The sequence below is a fragment of the Pristiophorus japonicus genome, chromosome 6 (assembly GCF_044704955.1).
Source record: "Pristiophorus japonicus isolate sPriJap1 chromosome 6, sPriJap1.hap1, whole genome shotgun sequence".
Taxonomy (NCBI): domain Eukaryota; kingdom Metazoa; phylum Chordata; class Chondrichthyes; family Pristiophoridae; genus Pristiophorus; species Pristiophorus japonicus.
The window spans coordinates 73,207,667-73,230,046 of record NC_091982.1 but is presented as its reverse complement, the minus strand read 5'-3'; the positions used below and the strand labels follow the sequence as shown (position 1 = coordinate 73,230,046).

The window sequence follows — 22,380 nt, the reverse complement described above, 5'->3', positions numbered from 1 at the left end:
GCATGTGCAGTACCATTCTGGGCAGCTACACAATGCTGCAGTCCACCATGGAACATGTGGTAACTGCAGGACATTTGCAGCGGTTCCCCCAAGCTGGAAATTTTTGAGGCAGTCGGGGCTTCTCCAACGGATACTTGGACTGTTGCTTTAGATGGTTGGAGTGGCAAAGTGAAATATGCTATCTGTTCCAGCTTTAAACAGGCCTGTCAGGTAGAGAGAATTCAGAGACAGAGCTTCATTGATCTCACTGTTAGTATTTGGTCTGCGGTCATCCTGGTCAGTGACATGGAGCTGCTGGTGACATGGAGATGCTGGGATGAGCATGAATAATGGTATCGTCTCTCAGAGGGAAACACATCCGGACCCTCCTGCAACCTCCCTCCAATCCCTTCACAGGTATCAGATAGCCTGCCCAAGCATTGACAGAGGTGCTGCTGCCTGCGGCAAGTCCATCTCAAGAGTCGGCTGCCGTGAGGTGACGACCACCTGGATCCCAAGAGACTTCTATTAGCATAATGCAGCCAGCCATATCATACAGACCTGCTATTGAGGTAATACCTAGGTAAAGTACCACATCAAGGTCAGGAGGAAGTACGTTGCAGTCACCAAGGAAAGCATCATGGTGGAAAATGTTAGGCACATGCATACAATGTTTGGAGATTAAAATTTGCTGCACCATTTTTTTGTACAATGTGTGTTCTTGGCACGGTTTGGGAGAAGGTTTCTTAAGATTGCATTAGTGGCAGATTTGCGAGTTGGATTAAAATGGGAGAACATTGTAGGTTTATATAGGATATACTGCACAGAAGCAGGCCATTCAGCCCAACCAGTCCATGCTGGTGTTTATATGCAACTTTTAGCAATTTGTGTATTTGTACTCCAAGATTCTTTTCTTCCTCTACCCCACCTGGACTTTCGCCCTCCAAGTAATAAAATGACCTCCCTATTCTTCCTACCAAAATATAATACCTCACATTGTTGAACTTCATTTGCCAATTATATGCCCATTCTGCAAGCTTATTAATGTCCTCCTGAAATTTGTTGCAGTCCTCCTCAGTATTGACTATCGTCCCATAATTGGTGTAATCCGCAAATTTAGAAATTGTGTTTTTGATTCCAAGTCTAAATCATTAATATAAATTGTGAACAACAGTGATCCCAGCACTAATTCTTGTGGAACTGGACCACTACCCACCTTCTGCCACTGTAAATAGCTACCTTTTGCCCCTACTCTCTGCTTTCTGTCTTGAAGCCAGCGAGCTATCCATTCTGCTACTTTTCCCCTGACTCGATATTCTCAGACCTTGTTCATCAGTCTGTTATGGAGTACCTTATTGAAGGCCTTTTGAAAATCTAGATAAATTACATCTACTGCATTACCATTGCATGTGAATACACAGGCTTGGGAGTAGTAGGAGAGGCTAATAAGTATACAACAGGTATAGTTGCAGAAATATGTGCAGAGGGCATGGGAAAAGAATAAAGGCTGTTAAAGCAGTGGTTCATTTTCAATATAGGAACAGGTGTAGGACATTCGAGTAGGTCCCTCGAGCCTGTTGCACAATTGAATCAGAAAATGGCTGATCTACACCTCAACTCTATTTACTCGCCTTTGATCCATATCTCTTGATACCCTTACCTGACAAACTCTTATCAATCTCAGTTCGATTCACTCCACTCTTATTTGATTCACTCCACGTGATATCAAGAAACAGCTGAGCATACTGGATACAGCAAAGGCTATAGGCCCCGACAACATCCCGGCTGCAGCGCTGAATACTTGTGCCTCTAGCCAAGCTATTTCAGTACAGCTACAACACTGGCATTTACCCAACAAAGTGTAAAACTGCCCAAGTATGTCCTTTTCACAAAAAGCACAACAAATCCAATCTGGCCAGTCACCGCCCGATCAGCCTACTCTCAATTATCGGAAAAGTGATGGAAGGGGTCGTTTACAGTGCTATCAAGCGGCACTTACCAATAACCTGCTCACCGATGCTCAGTTTGGGTTCTGCCAGGACCACTCGGCTCCAGACCTCATTACAGCTTTGATCCAAATGTGGACAAAAGAGCTGAATTCCAGGTGAGGTGAGAGTGACTGCCCTTGATATCAAGGCAGCATTTGACCGAGTGTGGCATTAAGGAGCCCTAGTAAAATTGAAGTCAGTGGGATTTTGGAAAAAACTCGTCACTGGCTAGAGTCATACCTAGCACAAAGTAAGATAGTTGTAGTTGTTGGAGGCCAATCATCTCACCCCCAGGACATCGCTGCAGGAATTCCTGAGAGCAGTGTCCTAGGTCCAACCATCTTCAGCTGCTTCATCATTGACCGTCCCTCCATCATAAGGTCAGAAATAGGGATGTTTGCTGATGATTGCACAGTGTTCAGTTCCATTTGCAACTCCTCAGATAATGAAGCAGTCTGTGCCTACATGCAGCAAGTCCTGAACAACATTTAGGCTTGGGCTGATAAGTGGCAATAACATTTGTGCCGTAAAGTGCCAGACAATGACTATTCCCAACAAGAGAGAGTTTAACCACCTCCCCTTGACATTCAATGACATTACCATTGTCGAATCATGCACCAACATCATCTTGGGGTCACCATTGACCAGAAACTTAAATGGACCAACCGACATAAATACTATGGCTACAAGAGATGAGGAGAAACTTCTTCACCCAGAGAGTGGTGAACCTGTGGAATTCTCTATCACAGAAAGTTGTTGAGGTCAATTCACTAAATATATTCAAAAAGGAGTTGGATGTAGTCCTTACTACGAGGGGGATCAAGGGGTATGGCAAGAAAGCAGGAATGGGGTACTGAAGTTGCGTGTTCAGCCATGAACTCATTGAATGGCGGTGCAGGCTCGAAGGGCCGAATGGCCTACTCCTGCACCTATTTTCTATGTTTCTAAGAGCAGGTCAGAAGCTGGGTATTCTGCAGCAAGTGATTCACTTGCTGACTCCCCAAAGCCTTTCGACCATCTACAAGTCACAAGTCAGGAGTGTGATGGAATACTCTCTACTTGCCTGGCTGAGTGCAGCTCCAACAACATTGAAGAAGCTCGACAAAATCAACAACAAACCAACCTGTTTGATTGCAATCCCATCCACCATCTTAAAAATTCACTCCCTCCATCACCGGTGCAATGTGGCTGTAGTGTGTACCAAGATGCATTGCAGCAACTCGCCAAGGCTTTGACAGCACCTCCCAAACCCACAAACTCGACCACCAAGAAGGACAAGAGCAGCAGGCTCGTGGGAACACTACCAGTGCAACTCTTTTGGGGGGAACAAAATAAACATTAGATCAAGTGCCCCCCGATCTGGGGAACACTCCAGACACTTTTAACTGCCCCTTTATTTTTTTAAATGTTTTTTGTTTTTTTGTGGGGGTTTTTTTGTGATTTTTTGGGGGGGCATTAAAACCATATATTTTACAAGTGCCCCCTATAAAAAGGGGAGGGGGACACTAAAAACGGCAATTAAAACAAATTAAACTTTAAAACATATAAAATCAAATTAAAATTTGGTTGCCGGGGGTGACAATGCACTCCAGTCCCTCCGGTGCCCACCTCTCGCGGAAGGCCGCGAGCGTACCGGCGGACACCACGTGCCCCATCTCTAAGGACACCCTGGCCCGGATGTAGGCGCAGAAGAGAGGCAGGCAGTCGGGCTGAACGACCCCTTTGACCGCCCGCTGCCTGGACCAGCTGATGGCATCCTTGGCTGTGCCCAGGAGCAGTCCTACGAGGAGGCCCTCGGACCTACCTGCTCCCCTCCACACAGGGTGCCCAAAGATCAGGAGTGTGGGACTGAAGTGCAACCAGAATTTGAGGAGCAGCCCCTTTAAATAATGAAACGGGCTGCAACCTCGCACACTCCGTAAAAACGTGGAACACGGACTCTTCCTGACCGCAGAAATTGCAGGCGGCCTGGGAGCCCGTGAACCGGCTTAAAAATTTATTGCACGGGACTGCTCCGTGCACCACCCTCCAGGTCAAGTCCCCGATAAACAGTGGGAGGACTCCCGCATAGAGTGCACTCCATCGGGGACCCCCGCCTCCTCCGGACGGCAAGATGGTATGCCATGGCGTGTCCGGACGGCAGACGAGGATGGCAAGGTTGAGGATGGCAAGGTTGAGAGTGTGCAGGAGCAGCCCGTACAGGAAACCACTCCACGCAGAACTGAAAGGGACGGAGGGGATTTCCCCGAGGCGGTTCAAGTTGTGAGGCACCGGCGCCCGAGGGAGGTTCCGGGGTTTGGCGCCGATAAGGAATTCCGTCCGGACGGGGGTCAGTTCGGACGGGATCTCTCCACTTGCTTGAGCCTCCTCGACACACCTAACGGAGTCAGGGCCCAGAGCTGTTTTTAGCGACTCGATGGCATCGGCCGCACGGCGGACGTCAGCCGAATTTAGGCGCCATGCCAGCATGTCTGCCGCCATCCAGCCCGCTCCTCCGCCATCGAGCAGGTCCCACACCCTGGTCACCTCGCCAGCCATAGCCCTCTCGTCCAACTGCCACCTGAAACCTTGGTTATGGAGGTACGGATTCCCGAGCAGCGGCTCCTGCAGGACAGCCGCCACTCCAGCCCGTGGAGAGCTGCGCTTGGTGGAGACTTTGTTCCAGGCCCTGATGAGTTCCTGGTCAAAGACAGGCAGCCCCTGGACGGCGATCCTGACGCCCCCCAAGCTCACAAACAGGAGCTGCGTGTCATAGTTGAGGCTGTGCTGCTGGCGGAAGAAATACGTCGCCAGCGCACGCCACCTAGGAGGTGGCTCAACGTAGAGGTATCTCTGCAGGGTCTGAAGATGGAAAGTTGCTAGCTGGGTGCTGACGCACACCAACGACTGACCGCCCTCCCTAAGCGGGAGACTCAAGACCGCGGCAGAGACCCAGTGCTTCCTGTTGTTCCAGAAGAAGTCCACCAGCTTCTTCTGTATCTTGGCGAAAAATGCAGGGGGAGGGGTCAAAGTGACCAGCCGGTACCACAGCATAGCGGCCACCAGCTGGTTTATGACTAGCGCTCGACCCCCACACCACCAGTGCAAATTCCCCTCCCAAGTCACACAGAGCAATAATCAGTGAAGCCAACATCCCATGAAATGAATAAAAAAATATATATTGAAAATTTTAATTGACACAGCTGTGTCTATCATGGAGTTTGGCTGCAAGTATGATTGTAGCATGTGGCATAACTCCATGACGGCTTCCCAGGTAAACTGAAGTCTCTAGAGGCATTGCTCCTCAGATATATGTCTCTGCCTCTATATTCTGGTGTGGATTACTGGTGGATGGATGTCAATTTGGTAATGGCAGGTAGATGCCCAACAGAGAGATATTTTAATTGTTTGTAACCTGCCCTTAACTTTACATGTCAAATGAATAATTTAAATCTGATCATTTTGAAAATCAAGAAGTTAAGCATACTTTGTTTTTGTTGAAATATTTTTTGAATTCTCTAATATGTTTCTCTCAACATAGAGCTGTTTGTATTGAGAAGTTCCATTGATCATAGACCTGATCTATTTTTAATTTACAGACCTTCTTTGATGGGGTTAAGGCTCGCATTGCACAGGGTGTCAAAGAGGATGAAGTTAGCTATCAACTGGCATTTAGCAAACAGGAGTTGAGGAAGGTGATTGAGAAATATCAAGGCAAAGAGGTGAAGAAGGCTCTGGAAAATCTCTACAAAAAAGTCATCAAGCATCTCAGTGACGAAGGAAACCTGCTACAGGTAAATGGGAATTAAATTATTTGAAAGGCAGCAGATTAGGTAAAGGGGTGGTGCAACGAGACCTGGGTGTCATGGTACATCAGTCATTGAAAGTTGGCATGCAGGTACAGCAGGCAGTGAAGAAGGCAAATGGTATGTTGGCCTTCAAAGCTAGGGGATTTGAGTATAAGAGCAGGGAGGCCTTACTGCAGTTGTACAGGGTCTTGGTGAGGCCTCACCTGGAATATTGTGTTCAGTTTTGGTCTCCTAATCTGAGGAAGGACATTCTTGCAATTGAGGGAGTGCAGCGAAGGTTCACCAGACTGATTCCTGGGATGGCAGGACTGACATTTGAGGAGAGACTGGATCGACTGGGCCTGTATTCACTAGAGTTTAGAAGGATGAGAGGGGATCTCATAGAAACATATAAAATTCTGACGGGACTGGACAGGTTAGATGCAGGAAGAATGTTCCCGATGTTGGGGAAGTCCAGAACCAGAGGATACAGTCTAAGGATAAGGGGTAAGCCATTTAGGACTGAGATGAGGAGAAACTTCTTCACTCAGAGAGTTGTTAACCTGTGGAATTCCCCACCGCTGAGAGTTGTTGATGCTAGTTCGTTGGATATATTCAAGAGGGAGTTAGATATGGCCCTTACGGCTAAAGGGATCAAGGGGTATGGAGAGAAAGCAGGAAAGGGGTACTGAGGTGAATGATCAGCCATGATCTTATTGAATGGTGGTGCAGGCTCAAAGGGCCGAATGGCCTACTCCTGCACCTATTTTCTATGTTTCTAAGTGGAAAATCAGAACTCAAACCCAGAGGGCCCAGTAATGCAATAAGTAGCGATGACTCTGTTGTGGCTTTTTAGTGACTGGTACAATTCATATAACTGCTATTAAAAATAGAATATCTAATAACATTACAGCCCTAACTTTTCAAATTGAATTTGTACCCATGCATAGATCAGATACCCCAATGCCAGCAACATGAAGGACTAGCCTTGCCTCTTTTTCTGAGGTTAATGCATAATTTTAATTTTAATTTTAATAGTTATTATGCAGAAATAAATTGAATGCAGGAAGCCTAGCCAGCAGGAGGATGAGAAGGGTAGGAAAATTCAGGCAGTAGCTCTTAAAAGACAGCTGTTTAATCTTGAAGGGGTTACAAAACTGGTTTGCCTGTACAACAACCAATGATTGCTGTTTCCAGAGTTTGTAAACATCATCAAGGTCCATGATGAGACCTTGGACAATGTGGACCACTTCCCATACCTTGGGAGCCTACAATCAGCAGGAACAGACATCGATGACTAAATCCAACACTGCCTTCAGTGTGCCAGTGCAGCCTTCAGCCGCCTGAGGAAAAGAGTGTTTGAAGACCAGGATCTCAAACCCGGCACCAAGCTCATGGTCTACAGAGCAGTAGTGATACCTACCCTCCTATATGCTTCAGAGCCATGGACTATGTACAGTAGGCACCTCAAAGCACTGGAGAAGTACCACCAACGCTGCCTCTGCAAAATCTTGCAAATTCATTGGTAGGATAGGCACAACAACATCAGCATTCTTTCTCATTCCCCAGCATTGAGGCATTGATCACTCTTGATCAACTCCGATAGACGGGCCACATTGTCCGCATGCCCGATACAAGACTCCCAAAACAAGCACTCTTCTCCGAGCTACGTCACGGTAGGTGAGTCCCAGGAAGGCAGAGAAAACACTTCAAGGACACTCTCAAAGCCTCCTTGAAAAAACATAACATCCCTGCGATTCTTGGGAATCCCTGGCCCAAGCCCGCTCAAAGTGGAGGAGGAGCATCCAAAAAGGCGGCGAACACTTCGTGTCTCTTCGCTGGGAGCACACGGAAGCCACGTATAAACAGCGGAAGGAGCGTACGACAAATCAAGCGCCCAACCCACCCATCCTTCCAACCACAATCTGCCCCATCTGTGACAGAGACTGTAGATCCTGCATTGGTCTCATCAGTCACCTTAGAACTCATTTTAGTGTGGAAGCAAGTCATCCTTAACTCCGGGGACTGCCTAAGAAGAAGAAACGTGGCCTGGGACATATGTTTATGTAGGAATTAGACTCGTGGGGCTGGATTTTTGGCTTTGCTGATTTCAGGGGGGTAATGGCGGCGGGGCGCTAAAGTTTGTTGCCCGGAAACAGTTTGCGCCTCAGTCATTAAAATTTGGCAGCTGGGCCCTGAGTGTGGGGTGGAGCGATAAGGGCAGCATTGTACACCTCTCTTAGGCCATTAGGCTGGCTGAGCATGGGCCATCACCGCAGGTTTTCCATGCCATGTGGCAAGAGGTGGCCCGGGAGGTGTCGGCCAACACTGTGGTACACAGAAGCCTCACCCAGTGCCGCAAAAAATTCAACACACTGTGCTAAAGAGCCGGCCCGGGAGCGCTCCAAGAGAGGCCTGGGGAGATTTTTTTTAAACTTGAAAAAAATCATTCCCAATCTATAGCCCACGCCACCACAATGTGAATTGCAAAGAAAATGAAAGAAAAAACAAACACACTTACCTGAGCTGGACATTACTTACCTCACTGCAGCTGGTATAAGTCGGACAGCCTATTTTTTCAGGCCATCCAAGTAGGGCGCGCTGTCGGGCGTACGAGTCGGGCGGGAGTCCAAAAGCAAGCCGATGTCACAACCAGGGTCGTTGCACACAGGCTCAACTCTTCCAGATGGTACTGCCGCTGCAAAACCGGCCCCGAAAACCCCCACAGGGCGCTGGAAGCTGACCGCCCACCCAGAAGAGCTCGCCACCGCCATTGCCACCCCTCTGGGGCAAAAACAGAGACAGACATCACCGGAAAATCCAGCCCATGGTTATGGAGAATACCTTTGGAGGCCCTGGTGCAGTCAATGCAGCAAAGGAAAGTGGCCCTCTTTGAACCAGAAGGGCACCTTCCTATAGAATCAGAGATACAAGCTGTCTGGATGGATGTAGCACATCAAGTGAATATGATCTCCCAGGTGCATAGAGTCCTATAAACAAATGAGAAGTTTGGGTGCCAAAGTAAGTGTACCCAATTCTACACACATTATACTATTACGGCACAAAACACATAGCATAACTTAAACGTTAAGCACTCTCAGGAATCTTTAATACAAGACATGGAGATGCCTTTTCCCCTTTGCTATATATTATTTTTGTGATATCTTCTGTATGACTTCACAAACACATAGGCTTTAAGATGGTTGATAACTTCAGGAACCTGTTCCCTCTTTATTGTTTTAAACGGCAATAGCTGCATTACCACACTAGTCCACTGGGTGGAGCTGTATATATTACACTTCTCCCTCCTTAATAAAGAAGTAATTATAACAAACAATCATCATACAAAATTTGCATGGTTATACATAAAGGATATGGACTTATTTTGCCATATTTACAAATCAAGCTAAACCACTTGTTTTCTGTTTCGAAGAGGATACCTTCGCTCTCGAACAGAACTTCCCAAACATGGTATCGAACTTAGACTCATTCTAGGCCGATCCTGAGGAATGTTTTCCTCCAAGCGATGCGCTTGATTTACATTTGAACTCTCTACAACTTCAGACTGTTTGCCTGACTCCGACTCAGACTTAAATTCTGACTTTCTCTTAGACTTGTTTCTGGTACATTTGATGTAGGATATGCTGCTGGTACTGTATTTGCAATAAGACTGACTATCTGATGAGTTAGAAATAATCGATCATTCCAACTTTCAACTCTTCCATTCCTATAGGTAAAATATGATCAATGTGAACAAACCTAACCTGTCCATGATTAAACATCTTGATCAAATATGTGCGAGGACCACATATCTTCACCACACTTCCTGGTAACCATTTATGGTGATGGTTCTTCACTCACCTTCAGATTTAATTTCACACTTCTCTCTTACTCTACCTCTATCATGATTGTCTTTCTGTTTTAATTGTTTCTCTTCTACGGACTGTGCCAAGTTTGGTTTTAACATCAAGAATTTGACTCGTGGCTGCCATTTGAGAAACAACTCTGCTGATATTCTACCAGGAGTTGTATGAGGAGTATTACGATACGTAATTAGAAAATTAGCCAATTTGTGGCCTAATGATCTTTGAATTTGGATCTAACATCTGTATGATGAGGGCATGTTTTACAATTTGTACTGTGCGCTCTGCTGCACCATTTGAAGCAGGGTGGTACGGTGTAACCTTGATGTTTCATACCACTTTTGTTTGTGAACTGTGCAAATTCTTCTGAACAAAATTGTGGTCCATTATCAGACACAATTTCTTCTGGGAGGCCGTATGAAGAAAATAATCTTCACAAAATGTCTAATGTTTTACTTGTTATTTTCTGCATTGGAAACACCTCTACCTACTTCAAATTGCTATTAATCGCAATGAACTGTCCTCCTAGCTCAGCAAAATCGATACGTAACTTTTGCCACACCCTGGGAGGCCATTTCTATGGCTGTAATGACACTGATGGTGGGTTTTTGCTTGTTAATTGACATGTAGTACACTGACTAACGATGTACTCTATATCTTTATCTTGACCTGGCCATCATAAGTAATTGTATGCCAAACTCTTGGTCAAGCACATTCCCAGGGTGCTGGTCATGAAGATCTCCTAATAATTTGGACCTGAATTTATTTGGTATTCTTGCACCGCACATGATACAACCTTTATCGACTGATAATTAATTTCTACGAATGAAGAATGGATGAATATCTTTCTCTGCTACCTGGTTTGGCCAGAGATTTGCAATATAATCATGCATCTTTAATTGGGTCACGTTTGGTTGCTCTACCAATCTCTTCAGTTGTGACTGGCAGTTCATCAATGTATGAAAAATAGATCTCTTTCACTATTGGGTGTAATTTGTGACGGAGAAGGCAATCCAGACAAAGCATCAGCATTACTGTGATCAGCTGTTTGTCTGTATTCAATATCATATGTATATGCTGACAAAATCAAAGCCCATCACTGCAGTCGGGCTGCAGCTAATGTTGGAACTGGGGACTTTGGATGGAGGATTGCTGTTAGAGGCTTATGGTCCATAACGATGGTAAACTTACGACCATACAAGTATTTGTGAAACTTCTTGACCCCCAAAAATTAATGGCAAAGCTTCCCTTTCAATTTGCACATAATTACTCTTACTGGCACTGAGAGTGCGTGAAGCAAAAGCAATTAGTCTCTCCTCCCCACTACTTAATACATGAGAGATCACTGCCCCAACTCCATACAGAGAGGCGTCACATGCTAGCTTGATCTCTTTAGATACGTCATAGTGAACTAATATGGTGCTTGCTACCAATTGGCTTTTAAACTCCTTGAATGCTGTGTGGCATTCTTCTGACCACTTCCAGTGAACCTGTTTTTTCAACAGTTCATCCAGTGAGTGTAACACTGTAGCCAAATTTGGTAGGAACTTCCCATAATAGTTCAAAAGACCTAAAAATGATCGAAGTTCAGTGTCGTTCATGGGAGTGGGTGCATTTCTAATTGCATCCAGCTTTCCCTTGGTTGGATGTAAACCATCTTTGTCTACTCTGTACCCTAAGTACTCCACTGAGTTTTGAAATAACTCACACTTGTGAATAGTCACTCGTATTCTGTGCTTCTCTAGCCGTTTGAGGACTTCATTCAATATGATGTTATGAATTTGCCTGTTTGATGCCGAACTTAGTATGTCATCTAAATAACATACTACCCCTTGAATGGCTTGCAAAATCTGGTTCATCACCCCTTGAAATATGGCAGGGGTGGAAGACATTCCAAATGGTAGCCTATTAAATTGATATAGGTCTAGATGAGTATTTATAGTCAAGCATGACTTGGACTCCTCACCTAGTTCAAGTTGTAAGTAGGCATTTGTAAGATCCAACTTTGAGAAGATCTGACTACCTGTCAGTGTTGTGAACAAATCTTCTACATTTGGCACTGTATTGGGGAGATTACCCTCTAGAACTTGATTTACAGTTACTTTATAATCACCACACAACCTTACCATCGGACTTAGGTACAAAAACAATGGGTATAGCCCAATTAAATAGATTTATCTTAGAAATAATGTTCTCAGTCTCTAGTCTTTTGAGTTCTTGCTCAATTTTCTCCTGGAGTGCATATAGTACGGGACGTGGCTTGCAATAAACTGGTCTAGCGTCCTTCTGTACTCTGACACTTGCCTTGAAGCCTTGGATCGGTCTGCCTGTTTCACAGAACACCTTTGGATACCTCTTGATGACATCATCCTTCGATGCAAATCTCGTTTCATCACGAAAAATCTCACTCCAGTTTAGCTTCAGTGATCCCAACCAATTTCTTCCTAGTAAAGCAGGCTTGTTTCCTGCCACTACTAAGAAAGGCAAGCTCTGAAATTGATCCTTGTATTTCACGACCTACCACAGGAATATTCTCTCCTGAGTAGCCTCGCAGCTCTATCTTGGATTTCTCCAATGGAAGTCACGCAATTTGTCGAGAAATAGCGATTCCGGTACTACGCTCATGGATGCACCAGTGTCGATTTCCACGGGTATCTTGGTTCTTGCAACATCTACTTGGATGATACTTTTCGAATCGTTGTTAGATATCTTCGTACTCCTGATGATATGTATCTCTTCATCCTGTTGCTTTTCTTCCACGTTATGTAGCCTCTGGGGATTTCTACTTATAGTCTTGAAAGTTGGTTTACTGTTCAGTCGTCATGCCTTTGCAAGATGCCCAGTTTCCCAGCAGAAAAAACACTCTGCCTTCACATATGGACAACTTTGACCAATGTGTTGTCCCAGGCACTGATAGCAGGACTTCAATCTATTGTTACCTTGGCCAGTTTCTGAGGTCTTGGGGCCCAACTAACTGCCTTTTACTTTTAACCTGCAGGCAATTCACCTCGGTTGTCTGACAACTCGAAATGGTACGAAATTCACAGGAATATTGGTGGGCCATATCCTTGACATAGCTGTCTGACAAGCTAAATCAAAAATCAAGTTAGGAGTTGTCAACAACTTTCTAATGATCGCTTCATTTTCCATCCCACAAACAAAGCGGTCAAGCAATGCTCGGTCCTGAAAGTTTCAGAAATGACAATGAATAGATAGCTTTTTTGATGCTACAATATACTCACTGATACTCTTGTCAGATGATTGATTTTGTATTCTGATAGGATAACTTTCAGCAATTTCCAGGGGCTCAGGATGTAGTGCTGTTCAGAACCTGCTTAAGTGATGTGTCCTTTGGCTTGACAGGCACAAGCAAATTTTTCAGGGTTTCATACACCTTGGGGCCTGCTTCAGTTAAGAAAATAGCCCGTTTTCTTTCCAACACCACCCGGTTATGGTTTTCATCATCGGAGACTTCAATGATACTATTCGCGTTGAAAAAAATTTCTAGCTGCTCCACATATGCTCCAAAAGTTTCACGCCAAGTGCCCTATTATTCCCATAGGCGTGGCCATCTGGACTTTGGCAGTTCAGCCAAGTGTGCTTGTAATTTACCTTGCATTTATAGCTGTTAATTAAAACAAAGAAGCCCTCCAAGTCTCTGTTAGTTCGCTGAATCATCCACCAACAAAAATTTCAGCTAGGTTATCCAGAAATCCCATCCTTCGTCGCCAAATATGATATCTTCAGTATGACCTCACAAACAGGCTTTAAGATAGCTGATAACTTCAGGAACCTGTTAGATGACCTATTCCCTCCTTATTGTTGTAAACAGCAATGGCTGCATTGCCACATTAGTCCATTGGGTGGAGATATATTTTTTATATATATATATAATATTTTGTTGCTGACAAACTGTAAGGCACATTTTTGTGGGACACATGAATAGCTTGCACTGTGACACATAAATGAAAGGTGTACTCAGAAACAACTGTGCCTACAGAAACTATGCATGCTGTATTGTAATGCACTCACACAAAAAGGTACAGGTTGGCACAGGATACAGATATGGGCTAATTAATGGAAAGAAAACTAACTGGTAACTCACTGCTAGATAAAAGATTTCTGTCTCTTTTCTGTTTGCTTAATATTGTGCTCTTTTGTGTTATCTGAACATTAGCTTGTATCTCAAATGTTAATCCTCCACAACTAAGGACGAGGGTATAATAGGGTGCAAATGCAAACTATATTCAAAGTAGACATTTGGGGGGGGCGAAATTTGGTAGCGCCCCGCTTGGTGAGGTAATTTGGTGGTGCCCCGACGAGATACCTTGCCAAATTGTGTGAAATTGGGCGTTTTCGGCCAGGAGTGAAGGGGGGGTGGTGGTAAATGAAGCGCTAATGGCCTGCTGGGCGCTGCAGGGGCAATATTCACAGCCACTTACCCAAATTCAGCTGAGTTCCATTCAGCAATTAGCCTTCAATCCTTGACTCCAACTAGATCTGGCTCTTAAAGGGAAGGTCATTTGAAGCTGCTGCTCATTTTCTGCATTGCTGAACTTCAGCCACTCATCTGTGGAGCTGAGGAAGCTTGTGATAGGCTGCTGGTAATCCCCCTTTAAGGGAGAGGACTACAAGATACAACAATGTGGCTCTGGTGGCATTGGTGGGTGCACTTGAGAGTAGGAGGGAGTCTCTGTTCCCTGCAATGGGAAAGAGGCCATAACTGCAGGTTTTCCTCGCCATGCGGCAAGGGTGGCTCTGGAGGTGTCAGCCAGCTCTGTGGTGCAGAGAAGCCTCCCCCAGCAAAAAATTCTACGACCTTTGTCGGGTGGTGAAGGTGAGTACAAGCTTCCACACCTCCTCTATATCATGCTTGCAACCTCTGTCTGCGCACACTGTGCAAACCATCACTTCCACATCACTCAACCACCAAGCATCTGAAGATACTCACACTCACATCCTCATCTCACACCTTGCCTACATTCACAGCTATTCAACTACGGCAGGCATATCTTCCACATACATAGCTGGACACTTACTCACACGAGTTCCTTTCTTTTGCAGGCCAAAATGGCACATAACAGACGGGAGCAGTAGAGGACTGGAGGAGGAGAACCTGAACTGCGGCCTCCTCTGATCTTGACGAGCAAGTGCTAGGGCTCATTGGCCCGTAGATGGTGGGCGCCGTGGCCAACAGAGATGTCGACTCTGACTTCCCTCCCCACACACCAGAAGGCTTTATCACTTTCCAGCTCCTAATACTGCCTGCATTCCTTGCTCCATTCCTGCACCATTGCCCCCACCTTAATGTGCCATTTATGCTTTCAGGTAACCAGGCAGAGGCTCTCCATCCTGCTCCTGAGTCCCGTTCCCCCCTGCCCAAGACATTCTGGAGGAAGAGGAGAAAGAGCAGGAGCTGGAGGAGCCGAGCACTGCGTCATTGCTTCTCTCACCCGCAGACACCAGCTCAGATACTGGTACTACACATTCCTTAGAGGTTAGGCTGGTGGGAGGGGTCTGCACTGGGTGATGCACCAGGGTCTAGCGGGCTGCAGCAAGGGGAAGGGGAATTTCAGGAGCCATTTCCGCGAGTTCTGCTCCACAAGACTTCGATGAGGACTTGATGGGGGAGCAGTCACACTAAGGGTGATGGCCAAGCACTCTGACATCATAGGTGCAATGGCAAGGGTGCCCGAAAGCCCCTTGGCAGTGGCACGGAGCATGGAGAAGTTCGCCTCCAGCATTGCAGAGAGCTCTGCGTACGCCATGGAGCCCATCATTGCCCGTCTGAAGACGATGGTGGACTTCCAAAGAGACCGTGCGGATCCAGACCTCATGACACGTGTCATGGGCGAATTGGCAGCTTCCATTGCAGCACCGGCAAAAGCAACTTAACATCTTAGTGCTGTAATGGTTGGTGGCATCGAAGCAGTCTCTGTTTGATGCCACGCAACGTCTTGGTGCTGTCCTGAAATCGGTGAGTGCTGGCATCGAGTCTCACACTGCTCTCATGCAGTCTCAGCTGGATGCCACGCGTGCTCTGACTGCTGCCATCGCGCTGGGTCCACCACAATCCACCAGGGATCTCACGGTCTCGCAGCAGCCCACCAAACTGTGCTCCAGCAGATTGGTGGGGATGCTGAGATGCTGCCCCGGAGGAGTGACACTAGGTCAGTGGAGCAGGAACCTGCTGACCTCCCTCAGGATGACAACATTCCTGAGCCCACCACGGCCACTCCGCCATTGTGCTTGTCATTGGCTGTCATCAGCCAGCCCAGACTGCTACAGCTGGAACTGATCGCGTGCATCCTGTAAGGTCATCTGTAGTCTCTGGCCCTGACACACACCAGACAAAAGCAGGGAGGTCCTGCTGCAACTGTACAGGGTATTGGTGAGGCCGCACCTGGAGTACTGCGTGCAGTTTTGGTCACCTTACTTAAGGAAGGATATACTAGCTTTGGAGTGGGTACGATTCACTAGGCTGATTCCGGAGATGAGGAGGTCACCTTATGATGATAGATTGAGTAGACTGGGTCTTTACTCGTTGGAGTTCAGAAGGATGAGGGGTGATCTTATAGAAACATTTAAAATAATGAAAGGGATAGACAAGATAGAGGCAGAGAGGTTGTTTCCACTGGTCAGGGAGACTAGAATTAGGGGCACAGCCTCAAAATACAGGGGAGCCAATTTAAAACCGAGTTGAGAAGGAATTTCTTCTCCCAGAGGGTTGTGAATCTGTGGAATTCTCTGCCCAAGGAAGCAGTTGAGGCTAGCTCATTGAATGTATTCAAGTCACAGATAGATAGATTTTTAACCAATAAGGGAATTAAGGGTTATGGGGAGCGGGCGGGTAAGTGGAGCTGAGTCCACGGCCAGATCAGCCATGATCTTGTTGAATGGTGGAGCAGGCTCGAGGTGGCTAGATGGCCTACTCCTATTCCTAATTCTTATGTTCTTATGTTCCATCAGCAGTGCTGCAGCCACAGGGGACACACTGTGGAGGAGCACTCGATTAATTAAAGCAAAGAGCGGATATAAGGAAATGCACAAGGGTGATTAGTAAATACATTGGCCCAAAAATTGCGGTCGGAGAGTACCTGGTGATCCTGGAGGTTTGGAGACTTGGGGCCGAAATACATCTCCGCACGAACCGGCGCCGACCTACCATTTTCGAAGTCTTCTGGCTGTTGCAGTGGATGCGGCGGCCAATCCATTGAAATTTAGCTCCTCAAACTTTTTTTTCAAGCGGAGCGGAAGTGGCCTCATCATGGGGGCGTAAGTGGGGAGGGACCGAGTCTCTGCTGCTATCAGTTATCAGCACCGTGCTGATGACGTCATCGTGCTGGCGTATCAGCACGACTCTCCCCTTCAGTTAAAGGGGACAGCCGCTGCGAGCTCTGCATCTTTTTCAGTTTAGTCCACTGGGCCACCAGGGAGGGTTACGGCCGGGGGTTGTGGGGGGGGGGGGTGCCAGGCTACCTGTTGGTGGCCCGGCTGAACCCAGGGGCATAATTGTCGGCCCGACCTGGCAGTCGGCCGACAAAAAAAATGGCGCTGTCGGCAGCGTCACCTCCCCTTTAAGGACGGCTGTGCCCCCAACCAACTACGCCCAATAAGGAGTGCACCGACAGAAAAAGCTGTCGGGGGCACCGAGCGGCGGCCAGGAGACTTTTACAGGTGAATTTCCCTCCCAGGGCAACTCCATTGCGCTCTGCGCTCTGATGATGTCTTTAAGATGCATCTGCAGGAGCGGGGCAGATCGTCACACCGCATCAAAAAGCCCAGAGGTGAATTTAGCGAGCATCGGCCAGGCTGCCGCAAGTTGGCAGCCATTCAGCACCACCCCGTGGCTGCTGCTTTCAGGCGGCCAGAAGCCTAATTGGGAGGCTGAATTTTAGCCCCTTGCGGTCCTGGTCCTTTACGCAAAAGCCTTCGTAGGGGCACACGTATCCCAGGAGCGTTTGGATTTTGTACGTATCAATGCGATCATGTGGGCCAGCCCAACCTATCAGAGTAGGAGGATCCTCATTCAAAGTTCCGGCTCACATAAATATAAATGGGGATCCCCAAAAACAGAAACACTGAAAAACGTTTTTAAAAAAATCACATATTTCAATTTAATAAAAATGGAACTTAGTTAATTATTTAAAACAAAAATGTAATTTTTTGAAAAATAAATTTATAATATTTTAAAATAAACTTGCTGTATTTAACAGGATTTTAAATGTTTAAATTATTTTTTTTTTTAAATGTATTTTTCTGCACTTTAAAAGTCTTGCGCTTTTATCAGTCGTAAGAATTTGAAGGACATTCGTTGGGCAAATAGCCCAACTCTCTGCCTGTGGAGGCCCTTTAAATTCGGTTGCGGTGGATCTGTCAAAATAATTTAAACAAGGAGAACTGCTGCAGGAATACCCTGGAAGGGTAAAGTCTCCTGTTGCCAGCCCTATTAGGCCTTTGCCCTCTGACCACATTTTGCTGTCTTTCTTCCTGTGCCAATCCCTGTGCTTCTCCCTGCCTATCTCCCTACCTTTCTCCCTGCCTTTGTCTCTGCCTAAGTAGCCTCCGATGGTGACGTCAGAGCAGGAGATCCCATGCCAACAGAGCCCCCCATGAAACAAGATAAATGTTGTGCTTTGAAATCTGCCCTGAGTGATACAGGGGAATAGTTAGGAGGCAGAACAATGCTTGAAGTCAAAATCACTGCGATCTGTCCATCAACCACTCTGCCTATGTATTAGCAAGCTGCAAAGAGGCTGACAACTTTTTTCAAAATAACGCCTTTAAATAGTGCTGCTCAAGCTGACTCCCGACTTCAACTCGACAGCTGAAGCTGTCATTGTCACCGCCAGGCGGTAAGTGAGGGTGCATGGACGACTTTCACTTCCGAGGCGGTATCAGGGCGCTGCGCATGGTGATGATGTCATCATCACCGCGCACAGCCGAGTCATCATCATCATCATCATAGGCAGTCCCTCGAATTGAGGATGACTTGCTTCCACGTCAAGAAGTTCACAGGTGTTTCAATGAAGGACCTAAAATTCCAGGTCCCGAACTAAATCTTGAAGGGTGGAAGATGCCTGTACGTGGAATTTTTTTTAACATATGCTGGTCGTTGCACACCAGCCACCACACGGGCTTGACAGACTTCGTCCAGTTGCAGGGATTAACCAAGACGACTGGAGACCAGCTCTGCTGCACGGGCCGAGCGCACACACATATCGCCGTGTGGCTGGCCCGCACGCCCCTGGGCCCTCGCCTTACCTGGGCCCCGAACTCGCGCCTCTCCTGGGCCCTGATCATGCCTCTCTACAATCTCTCGCCGCTCCTTCGCCCAGACCTCGCCGCTCCTGCTGTATCTGTCCACGTTCCAATCATCTTGGTGACATCCCTCTTCACTACCATTGCTCTCCTGCTCCTTCCGCTCCCCGGCCTGCTCTGATGGTGCTCGCAGGCCAGAGGCCACTCAGCCTGCTGGGCCAGGCCTCCACACCGCTCCTTCCTCTCCCCGGTCTGCTCCGATGGTGCTCGCAGGCCGGGGGCTGCTCAGCCTGCTGGGCCAGGCCTCCACAACGCTTAAAAGCCGAGTGGGGCATTGCCGGCAGGAGCAAGTGTTACCTTATAGCACTGCCGCAAAACCCCCGCCCAATTCCGCAGGTGGTGGGGGGTGCGCTGTTATCGCCGCGCCTGGGTAAAAAACATTTTTCGCCCCGTCAGCTCCTCCTGGAGGGCGTTAACGACAGGTGCACAAGAGGCCAACTTCAGCCCCTTGATATTTTAAAAATGTCATTGCAATGTTTTGTGTCTTACTGCAATGCAGCAATCTGGGTAAATGCATTAACCTCTTGCCACAATATATTAGGATAATCCAGCAATGCATGACTACCATAAAGTACATGAACGATAAACTGTAAATGTTTAAAAGTTTTGGTCCACGTTTGGTTTGTACCAAATACTTTTAACCGTTGGAAAAAAAGAAACATTTTTAATCAAAATTTCAATTTGCATAAGTATCCTGTTTTATGTTGATATGTGTATATATATATATATAAAGGTCTTTAAAGCTTCAAATCAGTAAATAGAGAATAAAGGATCATTAATACATGTACAAAACACTGAGGTAGAGTTTCCGCTTTGGACGTAATCTGCAAAATTGCGCTAGTTTTGAGAAGTTTTTTTTTCCTCAAGTTTCTGTTCAGACTCATTTGCATATCGGCGATATATTTGAGTGGTAACTTGGCACAGTTTGATTACAGCTGAAAATGGGTTTATCCTAAAAAGTAAGCATTTTAATCTGTTCCACCACCTGTGAGTAAACTGATTTTAAATAACTAAATGACTTTACAAAAATATACAGAACCATTTGCTAGTTATATTGGGGTACAGTAGTCAGTTCCTTAGTAAATTTTAAAAATATATACAACAGTTTTTAAAACAGTCTATTAGTGTCCTTGCGCCTAAAAGAACCAGCTTTAAGTTTGAGCCCCCTCGAAGGCCTGCAAACGAGTGCAATTAGCGGAACTCCCAATGGTGATTAATTTGATCTGGGGGAGTGGCCAGTTTTATGGACACTACCCACTTCCAGCACATTTGTGCTAATTTAAAAAACAAAGATTGCCCAAACTCAATTTACACTGAATGTAATTTGCGCCCAAAATTCCATTAACTTTTGCGCTAGTTTCGCCAATTTTGGGTGAATTGTGCCAAAGAAAACAGCGCAACCAAGTGGAAACTCCAAGCCTTTGTTCTCTCCTTTGTTTTACTTTATTTTTCTTAGCGTGGAATAAATTGTATTTATGAATAGTGAAAAAGGCACCTGTGTGGTTATCAAGGGCCACTGCTTATTCAATGAAACCACCATATAGTTATGACAGTGGTCCCACAAAAGACAAGATGTCTAAATGCATAACTTATTAATTTTACAGGTAGTGTGGTGTACTATGCAAGGAGAGTTTGTTCGCCAGTACAAGGAGTTTGAAGAAATGATTGCTCTGTGTTACCCTGGCTCCAGCATAACCATGAACTTCAGTATACAGGATATTCTGCAGTATTTCTTGGATATAACAAAATCAAACTAACAACAAACTGGTTAATATTTCATACACATCCTATTCAAACTTAAATGATTTAAATTGTCACAATAGAATTGTAAGCTTTCACTTATACATGTTTAGTTATGCAAAATTTCAAGTTATGCCAAACCCAAAGTTGAGATTTTACGTAACTAAATCAGAACACGAGCCTAATGTAATCATTTTTACTTTTTAAAAAACAACTTCCTTAAGGATTTCATTTTGGTTATCACAGTCAACCCTTGCAAATCTATAAAGCATCATAGTAGTTAAGGGTACTATGGCTCTGAAATGACACTGTTAAATACTGGCATTTGTCTGAAATTCCTCTCGCCACTATTTTAGCAGAGACATTCATCTGTTTAAAATCAGTATTGGTTGCTTAAATACAATGGGGCTGAAGTTTTTTTGGGTTCTGATGGTCTCCCCCTTGGGACACCAGTAAGCCCTCCGCCCCATTCCAGAAAATGGCAGACACAATGCCAGGTTGTTGTTGTTTCTGAAAGTTCCTTAGTGGCTCAGTATGTGGTTCCATCCCTAACTTGAGCACCCATGCCGGAGGAAGCAGGGCCAAGCGTGGGGACATAACGCTGGGAGTTCCTGTAGGTACCTCAGCGTACAGGGAACCCAGCATAAAATCAAAGGCTGACACAGCATGGGAGAAGCCATGGGCATACTGGCCTTAATTCCCAGCACAAATCACTGCCAGGGAAGTGTGGAATCTAAGTTGGGTTAGCACCTGGACCCCAAAGATGAAGGTCATTTTTTTCTCAAAAATAAGAGCAGCCCCCTTACAAAGAGAGCTCCCTCATTTTGTTTCTGTGGACATGAAGGCTGGCTTCTTCCTTTTCTCCTGACCAAGGCTGGCTACTTACACAGCACTACGAAGCTTCTCCTAATGGTGGAGGTATCCCTCAGATGCCAAAGGCCCACCTCCTCCGAACCGATGAACTTTTGGAATACATCCCAGCACTTGGGTCAGCCAGTGCGTTTTGGGCCCAGTATTCAGAAATACATTTTAAATAGAGAAAACCTGCTGTATTGTCAAAATCCTGAACCACACTGATACTTTTTGAACTATTTACAGTCTGAAAGATTTTTTCCTTCCAGTTGTTGCAACCTTATATGTATTTGTTAAATAAAAAGATTTGTTACAGTTAATGAGTTTAGTAGTTTGTACATATATTCCATAAGAAATTTCCAGCATCTGACGATAATGCTATTTGGGAAAGAAAGGAAATTGTAGTGATAGATACGCCCTATTTGGTTCTTCATTGCAGGATGTCCTATAATATTTTAAGTTATAAACCAGAAACATCGGGTTTGAAACAGAGATTCAAAATTCAACGTTCAAAAATGTCAAATCTTAATTAATTAAATACATTAGAGATGGCAGGCAGGCGATGTGTTACTGCTGTTGCATGTGGGAGCTTGTTGACCCCATTGAGGTCCATGACGATCAAATCTGCAGGAAGTTTCTGCAGCTCGAAGAATTTCGGCTCCGTGTTGATGAGCTGGAGTCTGAGCTGCAGACACTGCGACAGATCAGGGAGGGGGAGAGTTACCTGGACACTGCGTTCCAAGAGGCAGTTACACCTCTTAGATTAATTAATTCAAATTTGGTCCATGGTCAGGGAGAGGAGGGTGTGACTATGAGTGAGGAAGGTATGGCGACTCAGGATAGAGTGATGGAGGAGCCTCAGCCCTTCCT

The 22,380-nt window shown here is 45.9% G+C and overlaps 1 protein-coding gene across 2 annotated transcripts in view; it reads left to right on the top strand.

Annotated features, from left to right (window-relative positions):
- The window catches only part of LOC139265691 (exocyst complex component 1-like), a 222,386-nt gene extending 200,556 nt beyond the window's left edge, over positions 1-21,830 (top strand). For both annotated transcript variants that reach the window (XM_070882938.1, XM_070882937.1), the window contains 2 exons: positions 5,546-5,740; positions 20,523-21,830. In XM_070882938.1, the coding sequence (XP_070739039.1) occupies positions 5,546-5,740; positions 20,523-20,675 (348 nt within the window). In that variant the 3' untranslated portion in view covers positions 20,676-21,830. The remainder of the gene's footprint in view (positions 1-5,545; positions 5,741-20,522) is intronic.
- Positions 21,831-22,380: the final 550 nt, after the last annotated feature.